This window comes from Vipera ursinii, assembly GCF_947247035.1.
Source record: "Vipera ursinii genome assembly, chromosome: 9".
Lineage (NCBI taxonomy): Eukaryota > Metazoa > Chordata > Lepidosauria > Squamata > Viperidae > Vipera > Vipera ursinii.
Window position 1 is genome coordinate 15,677,170 of NC_139523.1, and position 25,538 is coordinate 15,702,707.

The window sequence follows — 25,538 nt, forward strand, 5'->3', positions numbered from 1 at the left end:
AGAGAGTCTGGCAAGCTGCCTGGAAAAGCGAGAGAGGGAGGCGGAGGCAGCCGGAAAGTGCCGAGGGCGTTCGGGCAGGTCTCCGTTGGAGCGACGCCTGGCCGCGGAGTCGATTGCTTTCGGGAACCGCGCCGGACCGAGCAGAGACTTTGCGAGGCGGAGAGGGGGGGGGCTCCGGAGGCGTGGCCGGCGACATGGGAGCCTGCCTGGGGGTCTGCTCTTTGCTGAGCTGCGTGAGTGTCTCATTTCCCGCGTGGGGTGGGTGGGTGGGTGGGTGGGGTGGGGGAGAGCTTGACTTTTCCCGAGGCTTTTCTCGGGTCAAAACGGCGGCGCGTTGTTTCTCCGACTCGTCGGGTCTTTTTGCTTTGCGGACGTCGTGGAGGACTGGCCCGGGGCCGAAAAGAAAGAGGAGGAGGAGGAGGAGGAGGAGGAGGAGGAGTCTGGACCTGAGACGACGCCATTCTCGCCCCTCTTCCTTTCCCCACGTTACCGAGGAACCCGCTTCTCTGGGTCCCGCTCTGAGCCTGCCCGGGTTTACTCGAGAGCTGGTGAAAAGTTGACACGCTTGCTTGGTTTCCCCCGTCGGAAACTGTTCTTTGGACCCGATATTTCCTATTAAACCCCCCCCCCACCACCTCTGTTCACGCTCTACTGAGAAAGGTACTTTTTAAACTGTTCAGTAACCCAGAGGAAGAAATTCAACAGGTGTGGCTGTTATACAAAGCCTTCCCCAGCCATTCAGTGGGTGGTAAGGAGAAGTCTTGTGATCCGAGCGATACTTCCTGGTTACTTCCTTGAGTGTCGGGTAGGGAAACTCAGTCTCCCTCCCGGAGGCTTGTGGATAGCTCCCTAGTTCAGGGGTCGGCAACCTTGGCTCTTTTATGACTCGCGGACTTCAACTCCCAGAATTCCCGAGCCAGCGTAGCTGGCTCGGGAATTCTGGGAGTTGAAGTCCGCGAGTCATAAAAGAGCCAAGGTTGCCGACCCCTGCCCTAGTTGTTTCTTTTCCTTCTTTTTATCACGGGAAAATGAATGGATGAGAGGCTAGGTTCTCCAGACCGGTTTCAACCAGGGTTTGCATAACTGGAGTTTATTGAACGAAGCACAGTTGTAGGCTTACACATCCTGTGCTCAACTCCCACCAAACATTTTGGAACTCGGTGGGTTCTGAAGGTGTTCGGATGGGAAGGAAACCCTTTCCTTTGGCTTTGGTGTAAGAAAAGTTTAAGATTAATATTTCACTTTTCCCGACAGTCTCTCTTGAACCCAAAGATGCCTTGCATGTCCCATTTTCTCGGTCATCTTGCAATGGTTGAGTGTAAAGTTTAATGAGTTTCAGGTAGAAGATGGGCTATTTGCCATGACTATGTTATAAATCCCAAGCAGGCTAAAGATATTCAGCAAATCTTTGAGAAAGTTGGTGCACAATGAAGTTATATAGTAAACTTTTTTCCTTTGGGTTAATAAGAAATACCTATCAGTATTTTTTGTTGTTGTTAATGCAATGAGATGAGTCACAGACCTTTTGTGTGTTTTACTTCCCTAAAATTGGGACCAACAGACACAAGAAAGCTGCCACTTTTCTCTGATCCCTCCCCCCATGTATGGTACAATATTTTTTTTCTTTTTAAAGTCCTGATAATTGATGCCTGGGAAATGAATTTTATGTCAACAATGTTGCTGGGAGATTTTTTTTCTCCAGGATGTTGTGTGTGCCCTGAAAGCCATAACAGAGCGGAATTAGGAAAATGGGTGTGAGGCAAACACCATGTTATAAGGAGGTGGCTGGTCACACATAGGGTATGACTTCATAGAAAGTCATCTGGTAGTGAACCAAATTGAAGTCAGTGGGATGGACTTCTGAATAAATGTGCTGTTGGCATTAAACTTTAAAAAGATTTAACTGGTGGATGTTCCAAGGCTTTCAGCAGAAGCCCTTTTAAAAAAAAACAGCTGTTGCCAAGAATCTGACTATTAAAACTTAGTGAGATAGAATCTTTGAGTGGCATGATGTTTTTATCGGTGTGTGAGATGATATTGGTGATTGGTTATTATTACAGTGGTAGTTTAAATTGCTTATTAACAACATTCATATTTGTAGATTCAGACCTTAGCTGGTTAAAACACATCGATCTGATCTCTGTCTAGTTTTTAGATTAATACACTGCACTTTTTTAAAAAAAAATATAAGAGCAGATAGTTTATATCATGCTTGTTCTTCAAAATCTTTTCTAAACAAGATAAGAGTTGCTTGGAAAGCTTCAGTAGTTGAGAGAGGAATCTTTTCTTGAATCCTGTTGGAACTGAAGAAATTCAAACTTTTCATTCTATCAATCCAGAATGAAGCAGTAACTCTCAATGAGGGAACTATTTTATGTCCTCATACTAAAATCAAGGAAGGGTAAAGGCTTTGTGAAAAGTTCTTAGGAATTATTATTATTTTTTTTGGTGCCTTTGAAACAATGTTGACTCCTGGCAACTGCCTGGATAAAAACCCTCCAGTTTTCTTGGCAAGTTTTCAACAGTAGTTTGCCATGGTCTCTCCTCCCTAGGGCTGAGAGAAAGGCTAGACCAAGATGGACGTTGTGCCTAAAGCAGGACTATAATTCACGGTCTCCTGGTTTCTAGCCTTAACCACTACACCAAACCGGCTCAGAATATGTGTTAGCATTGGAGAATTCAGAGACAGAAATGTACCCGATGATTTGAAAGTCTGGTGCATTGCATAAAAGTTGTGTAATGCAGCAGCAGTTAGGAAATGTAGGAAACTGTAAAGTTTTTATAAATGGCAACTGTTGTATGTTTTCCTGGATTACGAAATACACTAAATTATGAATAAGACATTTGCATTGAAAGAGTTTGTAAAAGGAAAGGCAAGATAAGGATATTGTTGCATGAGTATTACTATTTTGTGGACCTGCTGTATGGAAACTTTAGGAAAGGAAACACATTGTTCCTAACTCTTGGAACACAGAGACAAAAATAAATTGCTGTTAAGTAGCAATGAAGTGGAATGCCACAACTTGGAGAACTTTTGAGAGTCAACTAATTTAAGTATTTTTATCTATACTATAGAACTTAACCAGCTCTAGACAAAAAAAAACCCCAAAACTTTACAGTTTGGAAAAACAAAATTGATATCCAAAAATGCAAAATAAAATGTTTAGATTGTTTAAATGGAAGTAGGAAAAAATTGGGGAAAAAGCAAATTAAAAGCATCTGAATTCTGGCTGTTTAGGAATACAACATTGTACAAAAGCCTTGGTCATGTGGGTTTCATGCCTTTTCTCTGCAAGGCAAATGAACCATCTGGATCAGAATGGAAGTAGTAATGACAAGTGTAAAAAACAGTAAAAAAGAGCAGAGCACTTTTAAAAAGTGCATCAAATGGAAAGTGAGACAAATAAAACTCCCAAAAGGGGTGAAATATATACATTTTAAAATTTAACTATTTTAAGTTCAACTATTAAATTTTTCTTAATGCTCAATATCTTCACATTTCGTGGCCATGTTCATATGAAAGGTTTATCTGGAATAACTGATCCATAGTTTTTCCAAGGTTACATGGGCCACTGAATCATACGGGATGGGATGATACAACATACTAGAATGAAATCTGGATGGCCGGTATGAACACATGTAAGAATAGCTTAAAAGGTCTGTGGCTTGTCATTTTTTTTTGCATGAATGGTTTCCTGGCTTTATCTGTGTTATTTGCTATTTATTCTAACTACAGTTTTGTGACCACAGTCCTAGTTTGGATGACACATGAAGCTCATTCACATTTCATCAATTTGCAGCTTTATTATAATTTTTTTTTGCAGACACATGCCATGATGGGAATGCTATGTTGAATTATTCTAACTATTGCATGCAAACTTTTGTTCTTTTTAAAGTCAGTAAGGTAGAATAGTGCTAGCCTGTATCTTTCAGTACTAAAACTCTGGAAAAGTATTCTTTCTCCAGCATGCATATTCTGTCTTTGAACTAGTTGGCTGAGGAATTCTGGGAGTTGAAGTCCACAAAAGGGCCAAGTTTGAAGACTCCTGCTCTAGAGGGCTGTGATATAAATGGTAGTTTAGCCCAACTGATGAGCATGCAGATGGGGAAGATGGGAAGTGAGTTCCCAAGAAATACATCTGGAAGTATGTAGAAAGGAAGTGACAGTTGCAGACTCTTGCTTTGCAAAGCAAGCTGTGCAAAGCAATGTAGGTTGCTTTGGTTTTTAGCATAATACACCAAGTCAGGCCAACCATTGTGGGTTATGAACCGTAGGCTGTGCTTAGCATTATTGTGAACCCATTCAGTTGTTTTTTTCAGTAAGTCATAGTTGTCAGGCATGAATAACCAGTTACACACATGAAAAGTTTAATTTGCAACTTTATTGCTCATGCCTATTTCACAGGATGGTTCATAGACAGATGGTTTGCACCTGGGCCAGACTAGATAAGGTTTAACTGCATTCAACGGGAGTTGGATTTTGCCTTTTTATGCTTATTTAAAGATTCCAGACTAATCCCCCACTTGATGTCTCACCTTGACTTGGCCAGTCTGTCTCCAACATAAGTTAAAGTACAGGTAGTCATCGACTTAGTGACCATTTGTGTGGTAGAATAACTGGCTGAAGGAGAAGGGGCCCTTCTACGGTGAATAAAAAGACATTCCAGTTGGCTTGGGAGAGGAAATGTCTGAGGTCAAACACTTAGGTCTTTATCTGCTGTTCCCCAAGGGAAGATAGGCAGTGTGGTGAGATTCTTGTAATATAGGTGATCAGCAATACATACTTGGGTCTATTCACAGAGTAATTTTGGTGGTTTGAGTTACTTGTGCCTGACAATTCGTTTAATGACTAAAATTACGATGGTATTGGGGAAAAAAAAGGCTTACGTTCAATCTTTGCACTTGTTATCATCACAGCATCCCCTTGGTCACATGATCATAATTTGGGCACTTAACAAATGGCGTGTATTTGTGACTATTGCAGAGTCCTGGGATCACGTGATCATCATTTGTGATCTTCCCAGGGGGCTTCCAACAAGCAAAATCGATGGGCAAATCTGGATTTGCTTAATGACCAAAGAGAAAAAGATTGTAAAATTGGACATGGGATAAAGAATCACATTGCTTACCAACAGAAGTTCTGATCCTGTTGTTGTTGTTAGTTGCGAAGTCGTGTCCGACCCATTGCGACCCTATGGACAATGTTCCTCCAGGCCTTCCTGTCCTCTACCATCTTCTGGAGTCCATCTAGGCTCACGCCTACTGCTTCAGTGACTCCATCCAGCCACCTCATTCTCTGTCATCCCCTTCTTCTATTGCCCTCAATCTTTCCCAGCATTAGGCTCTTCTCCAGTGAGTCCTTCCTCCTCATTAGGTGGCCAAAGTATTTGAGTTTCAACTTCAGGATCTGGCCTTCTAAAGAGCAGTCAGGGTTGATCTCCTCTAGGACTGACCGGTTTGATCGCCTTGCAGTCCAAGGGACTCTCAGGAGTCTTCTCCAGCACCATAGCTCAAAGGCCTCAATTCTTTGGCGCTCGGCCTTTCTTATGGTCCAACTTTCACTGCCATACATTGCAACTGGGAAGACCATAGCCTTGACTATACGCACTTTTGTTGACAGGGTGATGTCTCTGCTTGTTCTGATCCTAGCTGTGGTCATAAGCCAAGGGTTACTTGTGTTGCTTAAAGTACTTTGTGAAACAAGTCTACACAGGCTCATAATCTCACGAAGAGCAGATAGGATCAAGATGCATCAAGATGTTGAAAGATGAATCATTCAAAGACTATTCCAGAAGCTTTCATAGCTGGACTTTTCCTTTGATTTTCCCCTTACCTCCACGGGGAAATTATCACCAACTGGGAAAGAATAGATTTTTGTTTCTAAGTTACAGACATTTTTATTTACAATAATGTTTATTCCTCACAAGTAGTTTTGGGTGGTTTGTTATCCTAGAAGCAAAAACTGTAATAATAATTCTGTGTGCAGTCCCTTTTCAAAACTATTTTTCATGACCCCCATATCTATTTTTTTTAAATGTGGAACATTTTAAAGTTTATTTTAAAACATTTAAGGAACAAAAAATGACCATGTAAAAGAAAAAAAAAGTTAAAATGTACATAGTGAAAATGCAAACATCTGGTAAAGAAATTGTACGGTTGTCAAAGTTTAAAATTCATGTTCATTGATTGAACAATGAATTGAATATATGCAGCTATTCAATGTATTTTAAGAAATAATTAAAACCCACAACACAGCTCTAAATATGAATAGGAATATTGATATCACCACTGTTCATTGTAATTCCTAAAATAAATGCAGGTGATTTATACACACACACACACACACACATATATACACACACACATATATATATACACACATACACACACACACACACATACATTCTCTTTGCCTTCTCACATGGCTGCTTCTTCTCCCTCTTGACAGGCATCATGTCTCTGCGGTTCAGCTTCTTGTCTGTTGTGTGGCTGTTGTCCCTCGACCAAGAATTCAACTGTAACACGCCTCAGCTTCACCTTGTTCCTCTTCCTGGGGACATTAGTGTCCATCATAATGATAATTCCAGGAGTGGAAGAAAAGCTGCACAAGGTGAGTGGCACACAGTGCAGTGCTTCTCCCTTCCCTCTGGGCTTCGAAATGAGGCCAAAAGTGCTTCAGAATTTCAAGTGAGCTGATACTACTGTAAGTAATTTTAGCAGTTAAAGTAATTGTTAGGGGTGTGTGAGATATTTTGACTTTGTAGCAGCTGTTACAAGTTTGAGATGATTGGTCTAATGTTATTGGAAGGTTCCAACACTCTTAATAATCTGGAAACATTTTGAACTCCAGACAACTCCAAAATATTTCCAGAACTCTTCAGGAATGGTGGCTGTATTGGGATACTTCCAGGGTTTAAAATGGAGTATTATGGATTTGAAAGAACTTGGCAAATCACAGATTGTAATACTTTTGTACGATGTCCAATGGTCGTATGCTGTATTTTATTTTGAGAACTCAAGAAGTTTTATTTCCATAGCAGCTGGTTGGTTGGTTGGTTTGTCGGATTGAAAGTGAATTGCCAAAATTACCTAGTTAGCAACATGGTTGAATGGAAACTTAGCTCTAGATTTTCCCAAACCCAAGGTGGCACCATAGCTTCTGCATTGCACTGAACATCACTGAAGGCAATCTTAGTTACTTCAATTTGGGATATTGTACTTCCCACCAAATAGGAATTTCTTTGAAAAGTGTTTGGAAACTACAGCTTTAGCCGAGAATGCCAAACCCTATAAGACAGGGGTCTTCAAACTAGGCAACTTTAAAACTTGTGGATTTTAACTCCCAGAATTCCTCAGCCAGCCCTGGCTGGATGAGGAATTCTGGGAGTTGAAGTCCACAAGTCTTAAAGTTGCCAAGTTTGAAGACCTCTGCTATAAGATAATAGAAGCTAAATATAGAGCACACAGTTTCCTTACTGAGATAGCTGCCCTCTCTTCCTATTTATTCTGTCTACTCTTCAAAGAACTGGTGATGACCTTGAACATATGGTAGGTATGGTCTAACTAGGAACTATGGGAAATTCTAAATATCTGGCAGGAACGGAGTGGACCAAGGCTGTCCAAACCTGGTCTATTCTTAAAGTGTCGTCCTCTCTCCTTGCCCTGCTCTGACCACAACAATTCAAGGATGGAGCATTAAGAATTGACCATAATGATTTCTCTCCTCACCCTCATGCATGTACACATATTATTTATTAAACTAATTCATAAAGCTTTCCCCTTATGCCATTAATAAGTATTTTGGGGCTTTAGAAAGCTCCAGGAAATACCCAAACTGCCTCTTGGTCCTTTACCCTTCCATTTACCTTCTATTTCAGAGGCCTGGTGGCGCAATGGTTAGAATGCAGTACTGCAGGCTACTTCTGCTGACTGCCGGCTGCCAGCAGTTCGGCAGTTCGAGTCTCAGTGGCTCAAAGTTGATTCAGCCTTCCATCCTTCTGAGGTCGGTAAAATGAGGACCCAGATTGTTGGGGGCAATAGGCTGGCTCTGTAAACCACTTAGAGAGGGCTGTAAAGCACTGTGAAGCAGTATAGAAGTCTTAGTGCTATTGCTAAGTGCTGTTGCTACCTGCTGTAATGTGCTAAGCTCTAGTCTTAGCTTCACAACAGGCAAGAGTGGAAATTGGCAAAGAAGCCAATTTGTGATCTGTCTGTTTGCTCTTTAAGTGGTTTCTGTAACGTCATCCTTCCACATCTCACATGTGCTGTGTTTTTAAAGAGCTTTATCTGATGCTCTTTTGCCAAATCAGTGGGTGGAGAGTGCTACTCATGCTTGGTTTGGGTTGTATATTTCTCCATCACCCCACAGCTTTCCTGGCTGCTCAGATTTCCAGATTGGGGTTGAAAAAGCCCAGGGGAAGCATGTTGTCCTGAATTTGTTGTTTCGAATTGAACAGAAGTATAAGATGCCAGGGGAAGATGGAAAGATTATGGTGTAATTTGGCCGCCTCCACCTCCACCAAAAGCAATAATTTCCCCAAGTTTCAAAGAAACTTGAAAAGGGAGAACATGAGCATCCTGGTGGCCTAGTGGTGAAGACACACACCTCACATTCAGGAGGTTGAGAGTTCAATCCTAGGCAGCTACAGATGTTTATCAGGGTGCAAAGGGAAAATATCTGCTGCTAACTCCACGTAGGCATCAGAAGGGCATCTGGCCAGTAAATTCTCAGCTCCATTAAGTTGCCCTGACTCCATCCCGATAAAAGGGATTACAGGCTCATAAAAAGAAAAAAAATTGAAAGGGGGAGAGGGTGAGGTTACAGAAATCTTAGCAACTGGATTGTTTCTCCTCTTTAGGATTCAGTTTAGCTCATGGATTCATAAGATGGAAACTTTCTCAATCTCTGATCCGTGTGAATGGGTAAAAGACTGTCTTCTCTTAATTTGATTAATTCTAATTTTCTCTTCAATCGAGGAATGTGCGGTTGGTTAGAATGTGAATCTCTTTCCAAATATGCCATTGTATTGTCCTTACACAACATGGGGAATGTTACCAACATTATAATAGTGTCCTTTGAAAATTATTGTATCAATAGCTTCTTGTTAAATTGAAAAATAATGCTGAGAAACAGGCAGGGAAATAATCAGTAGTTGTTGCATTAAGGATTAGGGTTTTTCTAAAGTTGTCTTTGTCCTTGGACCAGCTTCCTGGTTTCTGCGAAGGAAGCAGTTCGTCTGTGGGCCTCAAGGTTGACTGCAAGGCCTTCCTGGGTCTCAAATCGGTGTACCGCATGTGTTTTGCCACAGCTTCGTTCTTCTTCCTCTTCGCCCTGCTGATGCTCTGTGTCAGGAGCAGCAAGGATCCCCGAGCTTCAATACAGAATGGGTGAGGCCGTGAGTCCATGTGGTGCTATTCAGAATCATGTTTTTATCCTATCCCAAACAGCAGAAACCAGATCAGGGAATCTGGGAGTTAATTCTGGGAGCCTTCCTTTGATTCAACTTGCAGACTTATTTTGTGTGTTTGTATGTCTGTGACTAAAGGCAAACAAAGCCACAGAACCAATATTGATTTTGACTGGTTTAAGACACACACACACACAGCCCTCCGCTTTTGCTTCAGTGTTATTTCAAAGCTTTTCTTTCCATATAGCTGTCATCTCAAGACATTAAGCTGAACTTGATGGGATCATTTAACACAGACATGTTTAACCTCAGGATCTACAACATTATTTTCAATTTCCAGCTTCTTTCTTGCATCCTCTCTCCCATAACTTTCTCCACTGATCTGTGCCTTCCAAGCTTCTAGAGGTTTTTAAGATCGTCTTTGGCAGAATTCCAGTAAAACAAAAAACAGAGATCTAAGAAATGGATAAAAACGTTGAAACTGGCCTTGCCTGTGCAGACAGTTGGGTCAATGTTTATTGAGTATTGTCAAATTCAATTAAAAACTCTAAGCAGGGTAAAATAAACTGCCCATGAAAAATTACGGTAGGATCAATGGATTAATATTTATTTTTAAGATTCCACCCCCCCTTTATTGGAACTCAGGATTGAAAGGCTGATTAAACAGCATATTTCTCTGTGTGTTTTTTATGTGTTCCAATGACTTGTTGAAATCCAGTTTCTCCCCCTTAGTTGCTATATTTTATAGCACTGCCTGTTGATATAAAGCTTCAGTGGTGAAGCTAGAGTCCAAGGCTTGCAAGAAGGTGATATTAAATGTCTTCATGCCTTCCCTGAAACAGGACCATGCAAGCTTTATAAATAAATCCTCTCTTAAAATAAAGTAACCTTGCTTCATCAGTGACCTGGTTTAGTTGTATGCTAACCCATACTATAAATCAGCTTAGTCTCTGAACCTAGATTGTTTCTTAGCAAGGTCTTTAGTCATGTTTACTTACAGCTCATCTTAAATATAGTCAGGTATGTTATTCAGATCTGAACTACAGGTAGTCCTTGATTTATAATCATTCGTTCAGCGACCGTTTGAAGTTACAGTTAACAACTGTGGCAAGAAAGGTTGTGAAATGGGGCAAACTCCCTTAACTCCTTTCTGGTGCTGCCTTAGCATCAGAAATGTTGGGCTCAATTGTGATCCTAAGTCGAGGACTATCTGTAATGGATTGTTGTAGGTTAGCTTTAAAAAGGTAAAGGTAAAGTTTCCCCTGCACATGCGTGCTAGTCGTTTCTGACTCTAGGGGCCGGTGCTCATCTCCGTTTCAAAGCCGAAGAGCCAGCGCTTGTCCGAGGACGTCTCCATGGTCATGTGGCCGGCATGACTAGACGCCAAAGGCGCACGGAACGCTGTTACCTTCCCACCGGAGTGGTCCCTATTTTTCTACTTGCATTTTTACGTGCTTTCGAACTGCTAGGTTGGCAGAAGCTGGGACGAGTAACAGGCGCTCACTCTGCTACGCGGCACTCAGGATTCGACCCGCCAAACTGCCGACCTTCTGATCGACAAGCTCAGCGTCCTAACCCACTGAGCTTAACTCGGGCATATGGTCTGAACCTAGAATACAGGTAATCCTCGACTTACGTTCGTTTAGTGACCATTTGAAGTTACAACGGCCCTGAAAAAAGTGACTTATAACCGCTTTTCACACTACCGTTGCAGCATTCTCCACGGTCACGTGATCAGAATTCAGCCGCTTGGCAACTGACTCACATTTATGACGGTTGCAGCGTCCCGGAGTCATGTGATCCCCTTCTGTGACTTTCTGACAAGCAAAGTCAATGGAGAAGCGAGATTCACTTAACAACCATGCTACTAATTTAACACCTGCAGTGATTCACTTAACAACTGGGGCAAAAAAAGTCATAAAATGGGGCAAAACTCACTTAACAATGTCTCGCTTAGCGACAGAAATTTTGGGGTTAATTGTGGCCGTATGTCGAGGACTACCTGTAATGACTAATTTATCACCGATGATACTGTTGGAATGTCTGCAAAAGGAGAATTGCTTTTGCAGCCATTTATGGCTCTTCCTGGTTTATTTTTTTCACACCTGGCGGAATTGAAAGGGCAGCTATAAATTTGCTGAAGAAAAGGTTAATTTTTGCCCACCTAACATGCAATTGCTCCAAATCTAATAAGAACTATTTGGTTTGGGATGTGGATGTTCTTCATTACTGGAAAATGAAAAATAAATCCGGAAGTGTTAGTTGAGAGCAAAGGATGCTGAGATTCAGATCAAATCACAAAGCCAGCAATAGTTTTGTGTCATACAGGACACGATTGCTGACGGGATACCTTAACTGTAGTTGACTTAACTTTTCTAAAACTAAATTTTCTTGCTGCCAACTTCAGGTTTTGGTTCTTCAAGCTCCTGATCCTGACTGGAATAACCGTGGGTGCCTTCTATATTCCTGATGGAACATTTACATCTGGTAAAAAAACAACAAAAAAAAAACCATTTTCACGTATTAAAATGGATCAGTGATGCAAAATTCAGTTCATTATGTATGCAGGCATTGTCTTAATTAAAGGGAGTGTCTCAGGGCTGAATGATGGTGCCTAAGATTAGCTTTGGAGTTTATGAGAGGGGACTAAGTGCCATTACCTGCTTGTATCATTATCATCAGTGTTTATATTTATTTTTTATTTAATTTGTTAAATGTATTTAATGCCTCTCACCAGGGGGCTGCTCTAGGCAGCTTAACAATAATAATAATAATAAAAAAGGAAAGGAGTGCAAACAGAACAGAAGAAAAATAATAGAACAATAAAATAACAGCGGCAGAGGAACACAGTGAGAATAATACATCAATTTGACAACCGTAAAGATGGATGGGTGGAGAGCAAGGGAGCAATGCCATCAATCTAGCAGCCATCTCCAATGAGATGGGCGAATTTCGGGGCTAATTCTTGGATAGTCTGCCTACGTAGTGGCCCATGCGTTGTGCAGGCCTACTGGATGTCAAATTTGGGAGCAGGCAAAATTAAGGCTGAGAGAAATTATAATTCATTTAAGGCCGACACATTGCTTCCCAACTGTTTTTAAAGCTTACTCATCCTCCAGGCCTCTGGGATGTATTTAAACTGCCTCATGGGCTTTGTTGTCTCATTAATGCAGGGTTCCTCAAACTTGGCCACTTTAAGACTTGTGGACTTCAATTACCAGAATTCCCCAGCCAGCTGGCCGGGGAATTCTGGGAGTTGAAGTCCACAAGCCTTAAAGTGGCCAAGTCTGAGGACCCCTGCATTAATGGATGGTAGCTTGAGAGAAAGTTTGAGGAGTGACTATTTTATGTCTCATGTGTGCTTTCTCCCCAATGAAGTCTGGTTCTACTTTGGCGTGGTTGGTTCCTTCCTCTTTGTCCTCATCCAGCTCATCCTCTTGATTGATTTTGCTCACTCCTGGAGTCAAATTTGGCTACACAATGCGGATGAAGGCAACAGCAAATCCTGGTATGCAGGTCTGTACAGAGCACACCTGTCCATTTTGGGTTTGAAATTAGATGCTCCAAGTGCGGATGGATGGATGGATGGATGGATGGATGGAAAAAGGATTCGCTTTCCCCATCATGATGCTTCAGATCTGAATGGGACTGGTGTTCCTCAAATGCTCAGCCAATACAGGTAGTTCTCAACTTACAACCACAACTGAGCCCAAAATTTCTGCTGCTGAAACATTTGTTAAGTGAGCTCTGCCTCATTTTACGACCTTCCTTGTCACAATTGTTAAGTAAATCACTGCAGTTAATAAATCTAACTGAAGTGAATCTGGCTTCCCCGTTGACTTTGCTTGTCAGAAGGTTACAAAAGGTGATCACATGATCCCGGGACACTGCGACTGTCATAAATATGAGTCAGCTGCCAAGTGTCTGAATTTTGATCACGGGACCATGGGGATGCCGTGGCGGCAGTGTGAAAAATGGTCATAAGTCACTTTTTTTAGTGCCGTTGTAATGGTCGCTAAACAAACTGCTAGAAGTCGAGGACTACCTGTGTATACAAAAGCCAGATGTGCTTGGAGAAGAGGGGGAACTGGTTCAGCACATGTGGATGGCCAAGATGGGGGGAGGGGAACAAAAGTGGGCTGGAAAACTGATTTTCAAGCAAAGGATTACAGGTGCTATTGGAATGCATCGTTGGGGGCTACATTTGAGTTGAAAGAGGTACAAGAACAGAATAGAGTGGATGAGGTTAGGAGAAAAACTGAACTCAGTTGGATTTTGCTGCATCCTTAATACATGCCCTTCACGTTATTCCCTTTTGCGTAACTAATTCTATGCAGAGCATGGAGAAAGAATAAGAAATAGTAAGCCAAAGAAATTAAAGGCATGAGATAAGGGGGTGGGACGTAGCTTGAACTGAACTTTTAAATTTGTACATCTCTAAATTGTTGGAGTGAAGGCAATAGAATGCTGGCTAGCAGTGTAATCTGGAGACTAGAGAACCTGGCTTGCATAGAATAGCAGGGTCAAGCTTTGGATAAAACTTAAGTTCATAGGATATTGTTGCATTGGTGTCATTTTGCTCCTAGCGTATCCTGAAACTGAAAGATACTATCCTTACTGTTAGCAGAGAATGCTGCATATGAATCAGATGCATCTAAGACTAGAAGAAATTCTACATCTTTTCCATATTACTAAACAATGTTGTGTAAAAGCACTGATTTAATCTAATGCTATTAATTTGGCTTCTTTCCTTGTATTCAGTCATCTTATCCCTTCTACCTCATTAAATATCAGAGTTCAAAGGCCATTTTTTGTAGGGCCCCTGCTTCCAAGGTTTTAATGGGCTGCATGGCTTTAGTTGTAAACCCTTTGCTAAGCCTGAATTCAGATACATGAACCATGATGGTGGCATTCACACAGCCCATGAAGCTGAAAGCAAAGAAACAACTAATACGATGGCGTAATCCAGCAATGTTGAGCTAAACCAAGCAAATCTTCAGCATGTTGAATAAATATCTTGTGACGGTCTACATTGCCAAATCTGACGTTCCTTTCCTTCCTCTTCTTCTGTAGCTCTGTTTTTCTTCACCTTTTTGTTCTACGCCGTCTCCATTGCTGCCATTGTGCTACTCTACGTGTATTACACCAAACCGGATGGCTGTACTGAAAGCAAGGTCTTTATCAGCCTCAATCTCATCTTCTGCATTGTGGTGTCTGTGGTCTCTGTACTGCCCAAGGTCCAGGTAAGTTCTTGTGCTCAGAGTGTATTGTGAACTACTGCAGGGGTCTCCACAACCTTGGCAACTTTAAGACTTGTGGACTTCAACTTCCAGAATTCCTCAGCCAGCTTGGCTGGCTTAGGAGTTCTGGGAGTTGAAGTCCACAAGTCTTAAAGTTGCCAGGGTTGGGGACCTCTGAACTATTGTATTTATATCTTTTCCCATCAACTTAATCTTAGGTAGATTGAGGGTAGGCACTTTAAATGTAATGTGTATTATTTATTGTTATTTTAATCATAAGTAATACAGGTAGCCCTTGATTTACAACTGTTCATTTAGTGACCATTAGGTGGCACTGAAAAAATGGCCATTTTTCACACAATCATTGCCACATTCCCCCTGATCACATGATCAAAATTCAGATGCTTGGCAATTGGCTTGCGTTTATGACGGTTGCAGTGTCCCGGGCTCATGTTGATTACCTTTTGTCACCTTCCGGCAAGCAAAGTGAACGGAGAAGCCAGATTCACTTAACAATGGTGTGATTAATTTAACCACTGCAGTGATTTGTGATTAACAATTGTGGCAAGCAAGGTTGTGAAGTGGAGCAAAACTCATTGAACCAATGTTTCACTTAGGAACAGAAATTTTGAGCCCTATTGTGATCGCAAAATGATTGACCAGGTACTGTGAATGAACAACGATGCAGATTAAAATATGGCGTACTAAGTCTGCTATTTCTATACCAACGATAAAGAACGTCATGTTTCTGAATCCCCAATATTTGTGAATTATCATGGAAGCCCTTTGCATGGCCATAGGGGAAAAATAGTAAGGGACAATGTGGCACGAAAAGTTGTAAGGGGGCAAAACTCACTTCACAAATTTCTCACTTATGGTAGTGACATAAATTCTGGCCTCAATTATGGTTGTAAGTTAAGGACTACTTGTACTGGAGATTTAGGCACTGTAAGCTCTATTGTAGTCACCAAGGGCCTTCTGAAAAACAGTTTTGCCAGTCTATGGAAAAGCCTGAGAGTGGAATGCCATCCTTGCAACAGGGAACAGGCTGTTCCATAGCAAAAGGCATCACTAAGAATGCCTATCACAAGGTTCTTTCCTTGTAAGTAGGGTTAGGGTTAGGATTGCTAGCTGACAGTGACTAGAGCAGACATGTCAAACTTGTGATGTCACGCAACGTATCGGGACAGTTTTGCCATTGCCGGCAATGGGATGGGCGCGGCTTCTGCATGACGTGTCTGGCCCACTGGCCAGCAGTTTGACACCCCTGGACTAGAGCAATAGTATCTAGAGCAGGGGTCTTCAAACTTGGCCCTTTTATGATTTGTGGACTTCAACTCCCAGAATTCCTCAGCCAGGCATGCTGGCTGAGGAATTCTGGGAGTTGAAGTCCACAAGTCATAAAAGGGCCAAGTTTGAAGACCCCTGATCTAGAGCAATTAATGAATATGATCATGACATCATAGTGCAAAAGGAAGCTCCTTTATTGTGTCTAGTTTGGCTCTGGCTTTGCCCTGAATCTGTTTTTCACTACTTATTAGAAGAGTTTTTGCTTCTCTACAGGATGCTCAGCCTCACTCTGGCCTTCTCCAAGCCTCCATCATTACCCTCTACACCATGTATGTCACCTGGTCAGCATTGGCCAATGTACCAGGTAAACAGTGTTGCTATGTCCTTTTTTGAGGGCTTTGTGTCTTTTTTTTTAAAGATGGAACCTGCTTCTGAAATAAAAATATCCACCATGGTAAACCATGAAGCCAAGAAAAATTATTCAGTCCCACAAAACATCAGCTTTTGTGCCAGTGGAATGCTTGGACCACAGAGAGCCTTTGGTAGTTGCAGAACCACAACAAAACTAGTGCTTGACCCCTGATTTGATGTCTCTAGTTAGGTCAGGGGTCTTCAAACTTGGCCCTTTTATGACTTGTGGACTTCAACTCCCAGAATTCCTCAGCCAGCATGCCTGGCTGAGGAATTCTGGGAGTTGTAATCCACAAGTCATAAAAGGGCCAAGTTTGAAGACCCCTGAATTAGATCAATGCTTTGAGCCCAGCTATAATGCGGTGGCTCAGTGGGTTAGGACACTGAGTCCTAACTGAGTGGGACGCGGTGGCTCAGTGGGTTAGGACACTGAGCTTGTCAATCAGAAGATTGGCAGTTTGGCGGGTCGAATCCCGAGTGCCGCGTAACAGAGTGAGCGCCTGTTACTCGTCCCAGCTTCTGCCAACCTAGCAGTTCGAAAGCACGTAAAAATGCAAGTAGAAAAATAGGGACCACTACGGTGGGAAGGTAACAGCGTTCCGTGCACCTTTTGCGTCTAGTCATGCCGGCCACATGACCACGGAGATGTCCTCGGACAAGCACTGGCTCTTCGGCTTTGTAACGGAGATGAGCACCGGCCCCTAGAGTCGGAAACGACTAGCACGCATGTGCGGGGGAACCTTTACCTTTACCTTTACTATAATGCGCATAATTCTGTTTGGGTTTAATATGTTGTGGTTTATTCAATAAACCAAGGCTAAAGACTACAAGGGAAGCCAGGATCTGAATTTATTTTCTCTTCCATTTGCCATTCATCTCTCCATTTGCCCCTCTATTTCATAAATTGGAAGAATCTAAAGGGATCCTTGCTGGAGCAGAGGAGAGATTCATCTGGTCCGTCAACCTATTTAGTTTCGTCCTCATTCATGTACCACTGTGTCAAACCAATGGGTTGCAAATTGTAGAGCAGGCGTGTCAAACTGCCGGCCCACAGTCCGGATGCGTCATGCCGAAACTCTGCCCACCCCATTGCCGGCAATGGGGGAAAAGTCGCGATACGTGGCGCAATGTCACGTGACGTCGCAGTTTGACATGCCTGTTGTAGAGTATACCGTAGTTGTTTGGTTTCATCCTCTGCTAAGCTTTGTTTTACAAGCACAATGAGTGGCTTTACTAGCCCAAAACTCCTCAATTTTCTCAATGCAATGTGTTATCCTGTTCATAAAATTAGGACTCTAGAATGTAAGAGCCGGAAAGGAGAGTGACGACTCTGTTGACCAACTTTCTGCCTTTTTCCAATTTTTACGGCATTGACCCTTGGGAGAACCTGTTTTAATTCAATTAATTCCTCTAAAAGACACTCCAGGATTCTTGGGACTTTTAAACAGCTTTCATTGCTTTTTACCAGTTTTCTTTACAAATTCGGACATAGTGCCCTCTTCTGGGGGAAAAAAACCCGCTTTCTAAACAAAGGGTCATGATTCATGCTGGAGGGAGAAAAAAGGGCTAAGCCTCTTCCTGGTGCTGTAGGTAATAAACCTTTCTACCTCGCTCTGTAGGAGGACCTGAGGAATCAGCAAGCCTAGGAATGTTTGAGGAGCAGGCAGTTGTCGTGGTTGAAATGAAGTGTGCATAGATTTTCTTTCTCTCTTGTCGTAGTCAAACACTGCAATCCAACTCTCTTGACAAGAACTGCAGGAAACAGCACAACAGCTCAGCCCGAGAATGGCCAAGCAACTCAATGGTGGGATGCCCCAAGCATTGTGGGCTTAATCATATTTATCTTCTGCACTTTCTTCATAAGGTGAGATTCCTGATCCAATGACCTGCATGAATTTAAGCCTTGGTTTGCTCAAGCATAAAAGGGACGCGGTGGCTCAGTGGGTTAAGACGCTGAGCCTGTCGATCAGATGGTCGGCAGTTTGGCGGGTCGAATCCCAAGTGCCGCGTAACAGAGTGAGTGCCTGTTACTCGTCCCAGCTTCTGCCAACCTAGCAGTTCGAAAGCACGTAAAAATGCAAGTAGAAAAATAGGGACCACTACGGTGGGAAGGTAACAGTGTTCCGCGCACCTTTGGCGTCTAGTCATGCCAGCCACCTGACCACGGAGATGTCCTTGGACAAGCGCTGGCTCTTTGGCTTTGAAACGGAGATGAGCACCGGCCCCTAGAGTCGGAAACGACTAGCACGCACGTGCGGGGGAACCTTTACCTTTACCTTTACCTTGCTCAAGCATTGGTTTAATAATACAACAAAATTGATTAGGTTTACAGAACACGCTGCTCCATCAAACTGATTTGCAGATCAGCATGTTTGCATCCTAAAACCAAACAAATCGCATTGTGGCTCAGTGTGATAATTGTCGAGAGGCCCAACAATGCTTTGCAGAGCTGTTTTCTGCATGCTGAGTTTCTCTGTTTCAGCTGCAGGACTCCCCCTGCTGGTCGCGAGATTCAAATTGCTCTTTATTTAATAAAATGCTCTTGCTTGATTGAATAGTTGATTCTGATCCACCAGGGCAGGGGTAGGCAGCCTTGGCTCTTTTATGACTCGTGGACTTCAACTCCCAGTATTCCTGAACCAGCCATGCTGAGGGGAAAGGGAGAGGTTTCCAAGCTGAGCCATGCTGGCTCAGGAATTTTAGGAGTTGAAGTCCGTAAGTCATAAAAGGACCAAGTTTGAAGACCCCTGCCCTAGAATCTTCAGAATAGTCTGTTCTCGATTCTGAGAGGCTTTACACATCCTTATTCATGTATGTTTGCTTTCTGGTAAATGGAGGTGTGGTTGACCTTGGCAACAATTTTAAAAGAATTGCCATGATCTATTGTCAAATTACCAAATATCTACACCAGCCCCAAAGGACTTGTCTCTAAATTGAAATTGGAGGTGATTTCTTCAGTTCTTCCATTTGCCCCATAACACTCTTGATAAAGCTGGATTTAAAACAGTCCATAAACTTTGAAACAATGGATCCAAAGAGTTTCTCCATTGATAAGTGAATAATGGTTTGTGAGTATGGAAGTAAGCAAGAGGGGTGGTGATACCGATTGCAGATAAACCTACTAAATCTCATTTGTTTTGATTCTAGCATCCGCTCCTCAGACCATACACAAGTGAACAAGATGATGCTCACAGAAGAAAGTCCAGCTATGCTAGGGGGTGGAAACACCAACCTTGAAGATGGAGTGCATCGGGTCTATGACAACGAAGAGGATGGAGTGTCTTACAACTACACCTTTTTCCATATCTGCCTCTTCCTGGCCTCCCTTTACATTATGATGACACTTACCAACTGGTATAGGTGTGTACAACTGGCCCTACCCTTCTTCCTCTGCTCCAGTTCTATCTGTTTCAAGTACCGGTAATTTTCAAGTTTAATTTACTTGAGTTGCCTTTAAGGAGCCGGGTGGCTGTCTGATGGCTGTTTGAAAACATCAACTGATCCAGAACTTTATGTGCTGCGATTTAGCCTTTTGAGCATTTATTAGCTAGTGCTCTCTTTGTGGACTTCTAATATGGTTTTGGATAGCCAGTGGTGGGTATCCATGTTACTTTCCTGTATGAACTTGTCTGCTTTTAAGGTAAAGATGAACAGATGTTGCCTCCTTGAGATGGTGCTCCTTCCCTTTTCAAGTGCAAACTAAGGTGGAATCTTCCTTCAAGACTGACACTTGGACATTTCCTATAAACAGCAGAATAAGGAGGCAACATCTGTTTGCCTTTACCATAGGGAAGGGGTCCTCAAATGTCCCCACTTTAAGACTTGTGTACTTCAGCTCCCAGAATTCCCCAACCTGGGAGTTGAAGTCCACAAGTCTTAAAATGGCCAAGTTTGAGGACCCCTGCTATAGGGGACGCAGACCAGGTGGCATGGTATATCTTCTCTCTTCCAGCTCCTTGCCTTCCTGCATCTAGAACCTTCTAGAGGCAACCATTTATAGAGTTGGCCCTGATGGAAATCGTTCCCAATAAACAGAATCTTTAGAACCCAAGCTGAATGGGGTTTCTTAAGCTTAGGAAAAGGCTGTATAGAGAAGAATGGTATCAAGAAGATATTAAGCCATAACCTGGTTGAATTGGGCATCATGTGAGGTGCAAACCCTCACAGCATAAATTAGCATTCTGGGTGAATGTACCTGCTATGGCTTACTCAACTGCAATTTTTTAAAAAATTCCCAGCTTCTCAGGATGCTCTATACTTCTTCAGGTTGCTAGTGTTCCTGCTTTACCCTCTTCCCGTTGCCTAGGAAACCAGCATGATTTGTCAGCTTGGCGAAAGTCAAGCTTTGGAAAGAGGAAGAAAAAAAACCCTTCTCCTCAGATGAACTCAACGTTGGCTGGGTGAGCAGAAGCAGGTGCTGCTCACAAGCTGGCAAGCCGTGCCTAGAATGGAGCACTTTGGATGAGGGACCCGGGGGAGTGGGGTGGAGGGGGAGAATGCAGGGGAGGTGAGACAATGGTTGCAAACAGCATTGCCTCATCCTGAAGACCACGCTCTTCATTGGCGCAGAACTTTTATCTGAGTCCTTTGGTTATTTTTAGTGCATGACTTTCTGTCACGTCCCCAAACCTGCAGCCGTGCCAAGTTGTGCTGCAGTGGGCTGGCGCTAGCCATATATGCCTCAGCAGGATTGATGCGGAGTGTGTGTGGGGGGGGGGTGGGGTGGGGGGATGGAAGATGGTCGAGTCCGTGACACTGCTCTGACCAAGAATCCAGGCTTCCCTGCCAAATTCTTGGCTGCCGCTGCCCTTTCCAAATGAAAACAAAGTAGAAAAGGGCTTGCATGCTAAATTGGGGTTGGGTTCTTGATCTTGCTTTCCCTTGGAGAGGACGTGCGAGGTCAGGCTGAGTGTGTAACTGCAAGAACCAGGCTGAAAAACAAGGAAAGGGTCAGGACAGGACCTAAGGCAGCAAATAATCCCCATTATTCTCCTCCCCCAGGCAGACAGGCTGGCTGGCTTTGCTGCCACACAGATGGGACTGGGAGAGTCCAGTCCTGCCACATAACTGGGGTGTGTGTCAACAAGGCCCTACCGTAGTACAGCTGAGTCTTGGCAGCTTTAAGAAGTGTGGACGTCAATGCCAGAATTTCCCAGCCAGCATGAATTTGAAATCCACACAACTTAAAGCTGCCAAGTTTGATGAACACTGCCCTACAGGTTTTTTGGATGCCCTTCTTTTTACCTCACTAGGTTGATGTTTCTTTGGAAAGAAAGCAGGAGAAAAGTTTTCTAGGAGGTGGTTACTCATTTACAAAGGCTTTGGCTGGTTTCCCACCTTGCCCTAAACTGCGGCATGCTTAACTAAGGCTTACTGAGTCAGTTACAGTCAGCTGGGTTTACACGCCAGACCCTGGTTTACAAGCCCCACAGTGGCTGAGTTTGCAGCAGAAGCTCAATCAGAAGCAAACAAATCATAGTATGGTTTAGCTCAATGCTTCCCAAGCCTAAGTAAATTACCCAAACCTGTATAAAAGACACATGAACCCATTATCCATCAGAAGAAGGATGTTTAAATTTTACTAAAATATACTTGAAAAGTTCCCAAGGCAAAAATTTGAATAATTTCATCAATTATCAATGGTAAAGGAAGGGACTTATAATCAGTTCTTAAGATTTAATAAAAACTTTCTGATATGTGGTTTTGGGTAAGAAAGGAAAAAGTTTGGGAAACAGTTTAACAACAACAACAACAACAGAGTTGGAAGGGACCTTATAGGTCATCTAGTCCAGCCCTCTGCTCAAGCAGGAGACCCTATACCATTTATGACAAGTGGCTGTCAGTTTCTTCTTGAAAACCTCCAATGATGAAGCACCTACAACTTCTGAAGGCAAGATATTCCACTGGTTGATTGTTCTTATGGTAAATACAGGTAAATATGTAGTCTCTTCTTTAAAATCTTCTTTAAAATCTTCAGCATTCTGCTGAATATACTTGGTAGTATGTAACTTTTGACTAATGAAATGGGATTAAAACTGGTACGGTCTCAGTCTAGTGCAGTGTTTTTCAAGCTTTAAGATACGTGGACTTCCAAACAACTAAAGTTGCTAAGGTTGAGAAACACTGGTCTAGTGTGACTGAAAAATAGAATTTCAGTGGATTGATTTGTTGTACTGTATTTGGAATGGTAGGGACGCGGTGGCTCAGTGGGTTAGGACGCTGAGCTTGTTGATCAGAAGGTCGGCAGTTTGGCGGGTCGAACAGAGTGAGCGCCTGTTACTCGTCCCAGCTTCTGCCAACCTAGCAGTTCGAAAGCACGTACAAATGCAAGTAGAAAAATAGGGACCACTACGGTGGGAAGGTAACAGCGTTCCGTGCGCCTTTGGCGTCTAGTCATGCCGGCCACATGACCACGGAGACGTCCTCGGACAAGCGCTGGCTCTTCGGCTTTGAAACGGAGATGAGCACCGGCCCCTAGAGTCGGAAACGATTAGCATGCATGTGCGGGGGAACCTTTACCTTTACCTTTACCTATTTGGAATGGTGAAATTTCAAGAGTTTCTAAACTGGTGTTTCTCAAACTTGGCAACTTGATGCTGGCAGGGGAATCCCGGAAGTTGAAGTCCACATGTCTCCAAGTTACCAAATGAGAAGCACTATTCAAATGGTATTCTGTTTAATTTGTGTTAGTGAAAACATTAGAGAATGATGTAGAAGAAGGTCTGAGCTGAACATGAAGGTTACAGCTGATGCGTGTCTTGTCTCCTTTACAAGTTTCCATTGCATTTGGTTGGCCTGAAAATCTGATTAGCAATACTGCATCAACTCTGTATTGCAGTTGCTATCCAGCTGCGTACAGATGCTGAAACAAATAGGTGTACAAGCTGGAACAAATCTGTGTACAGATACTGGAACAAATAAGTTTCTGTTTCAGCTGTACCCTAGAAGAACACCACAAATAATCTGACATGAACAATGTAGTTTTCTGTAGCAGACTTGGTTGCAGTCCACTGAAGATAGCTTCATTCATGCTTGGTGCATGAAACAACTCCTTTTAATATGCTTTGTTCTGTGCATAGAGTTCTTTTCCTTAGAAACTAAGAAAATTCTTTGGTTGGTGTGCCAGTGCATGGCTGTTCAGCTTCAGTGTGAGTTTGAACATCTGGAAATGATGGCTTCTTAGAATAGGTAAATGTGTAATATCTAGAAGATAGGAGCGGTGTGGATTTAAATCCATCAGTTGTGGTGGCGAACCTATGGCATGCGTGCCACAGGTGGCATGCAGAGCCCTCTCTGTGGACACACCCACCGTTGCCCCCTTCAGCTGGGTTTTATAAAACCTTTTTGCTTTAGGGCTCCACCGCCATGTGCAAAAAAAGGAAAAAAATTCAATCAATCAATTTCAACTTCTCACGGGAAAAAAAATGGAAATTGGAATTGATTGAACTTTTTAGTCCCACCCAGTCTGTTGTTACCACCGCAGCCACTCCCATCCAATGGGCCGCGTGCACCCAATTGGCCACACCCAGGGCTTTTTTTCTCATAGAAAGCTCAGAACGGAGTTCCGGCACCTTTTTTGGATGAAACCCTGCAGGGTAGGCAAGGTGGTTTGTATGACATGTGTGAGTTCCAGCACCTTTTTCTTTTACAAAAAAAGCACTGGCCACACCCACCCAATGGGCCACGCGCACCGGCACCCAATGATACATGTGGGTTTTGGGTTGCAGTTTGGGCACTCAGTCTCTAAAAGGTTTGCCATCATTGTCCTAGAGTCAGACTGTCTCCAACCTCATAGGATGGCTGTGATTAAAGACTGGAAGAGCCATGAGGAACATCTACAATTGAGAGAAGTTTGGATATGGTGGGGAGGAATATTTCTGAATCTCTTAAACTGAACGTTTGATGTTCATCTATCTTTTCTCCAGACCTGACCAAAGCCGCCAAGAACTGATCAGCCCATGGACTGCCGTCTGGGTGAAGATTTCATCCAGCTGGGTTGGGCTTCTCCTGTATCTTTGGACTTTGATCGCCCCACTTGCACTTCCAGACCGTGACTTCAGCTGAAACCTTTCAAGAGTGCCAACTGCCGAAGGGAAAGTTACACAGTGCCGTGAAAATAAGCAAGCAAAATCTTAACTTCTGGTTTGAATGTTAGCTGTGAGCCCTCCTGCCTACAAAGGCAGAAATGAACTCTCCTCTTTCCTCTGTCTTACATTCAGACAAACCTACCACTTTTTTGTGCCTTTACTTCTTAAAAATTTCTTTAAAAACCCGCTTATGCTGGTTTAATCCACTTGCGTGTGCAAGTCTTGACACACATTTGTGGTGAAGGATGTGTGCACAACTCCCCCCCTTTATGCTAATGGCCTTCCAAATATATTGTAAAATATCTGAGTAATTTACATGGTGCTGCTCACCTTTTTTTAAAAAAAGATATTTGGCATAGGAATAACTGTGTTTCTTTTTAATTTGTGGTTTAAAGGAATTTTTCACCACTTTGCCTTGCTACATGGAGCCTTTTAAATAGACTCTCGGTTCTTTTTGATATGGAACTTGATGGTAATTCCAATAAAAATCCTTGTATTAAGTAGATGAATGTTTAGCATAGAAACAATCGTAACAGTGCCTGGGTTAGCTTGGTTTAGGGAAGCCTTCTGAAAACCTTGATTTTAACATAGCATCCTGTACCAACCCAGTCAATTATGGTTTACTTAGTAAGCCATGATTAGATCATGGTGTAGCACATTCTAGGAAAAGTGTCTCATTCTGGCATTTAGAGACACGAAATAAATGATTGTGGCTAGTGGGAAGGCATTCCATAAATTATAGGATTGATTGAATGCACTAGAAAAATCACATCAATAACCTGAAAAGTCACATCAAAATCTAGAATAGTTTGGGTTATGTCTCTCTTTGCCAGACCCCAGCTGTGATTGATCAGAGTGACAAAGAAATGTTGTCATTTTCCGGCTAACAACTTTTATTCAAAATTTTCTGACCAACAAACTTTATGCACAGTTTTCCAACTAACAAATTTTACTAAGAGGCATCAGCTTTTGTGAACTGCAGCTTGTTATCTTTGAATAAAATGTGTACATTGGAAAAGATGCTACCGGTTCCTTCTGAATTTTGCTACCATAGATTAACACTGTTCTTCTACAAAGTTTGCAGTTGTGATTAAGAAGTAGCA

General features: G+C 42.7%; 1 protein-coding gene across 2 annotated transcripts; it reads left to right on the plus strand.

Moving 5' to 3' along the window:
- Nucleotides 1-56: 56 nt before the first annotated feature.
- SERINC2 (serine incorporator 2) lies at nt 57-25,538 on the plus strand. Of its 2 annotated transcripts, none has more exons than XM_083370047.1 (10): nt 57-233; nt 6,449-6,610; nt 9,206-9,387; nt 11,815-11,894; nt 12,786-12,923; nt 14,481-14,650; nt 16,211-16,301; nt 18,068-18,212; nt 19,496-19,708; nt 24,274-25,538. In XM_083370047.1, the coding sequence occupies exons 1-10, from the start codon at nt 195-197 to the stop codon at nt 24,410-24,412; spliced, it is 1,359 nt and encodes a 452-aa protein (XP_083226173.1). In that variant the 5' UTR covers nt 57-194; the 3' UTR covers nt 24,413-25,538. The 2 variants fall into 2 exon arrangements, with proteins under 2 accessions (XP_083226173.1, XP_083226174.1); XM_083370048.1 differs by lacking the exon at nt 57-233 and adding an exon at nt 3,564-3,639.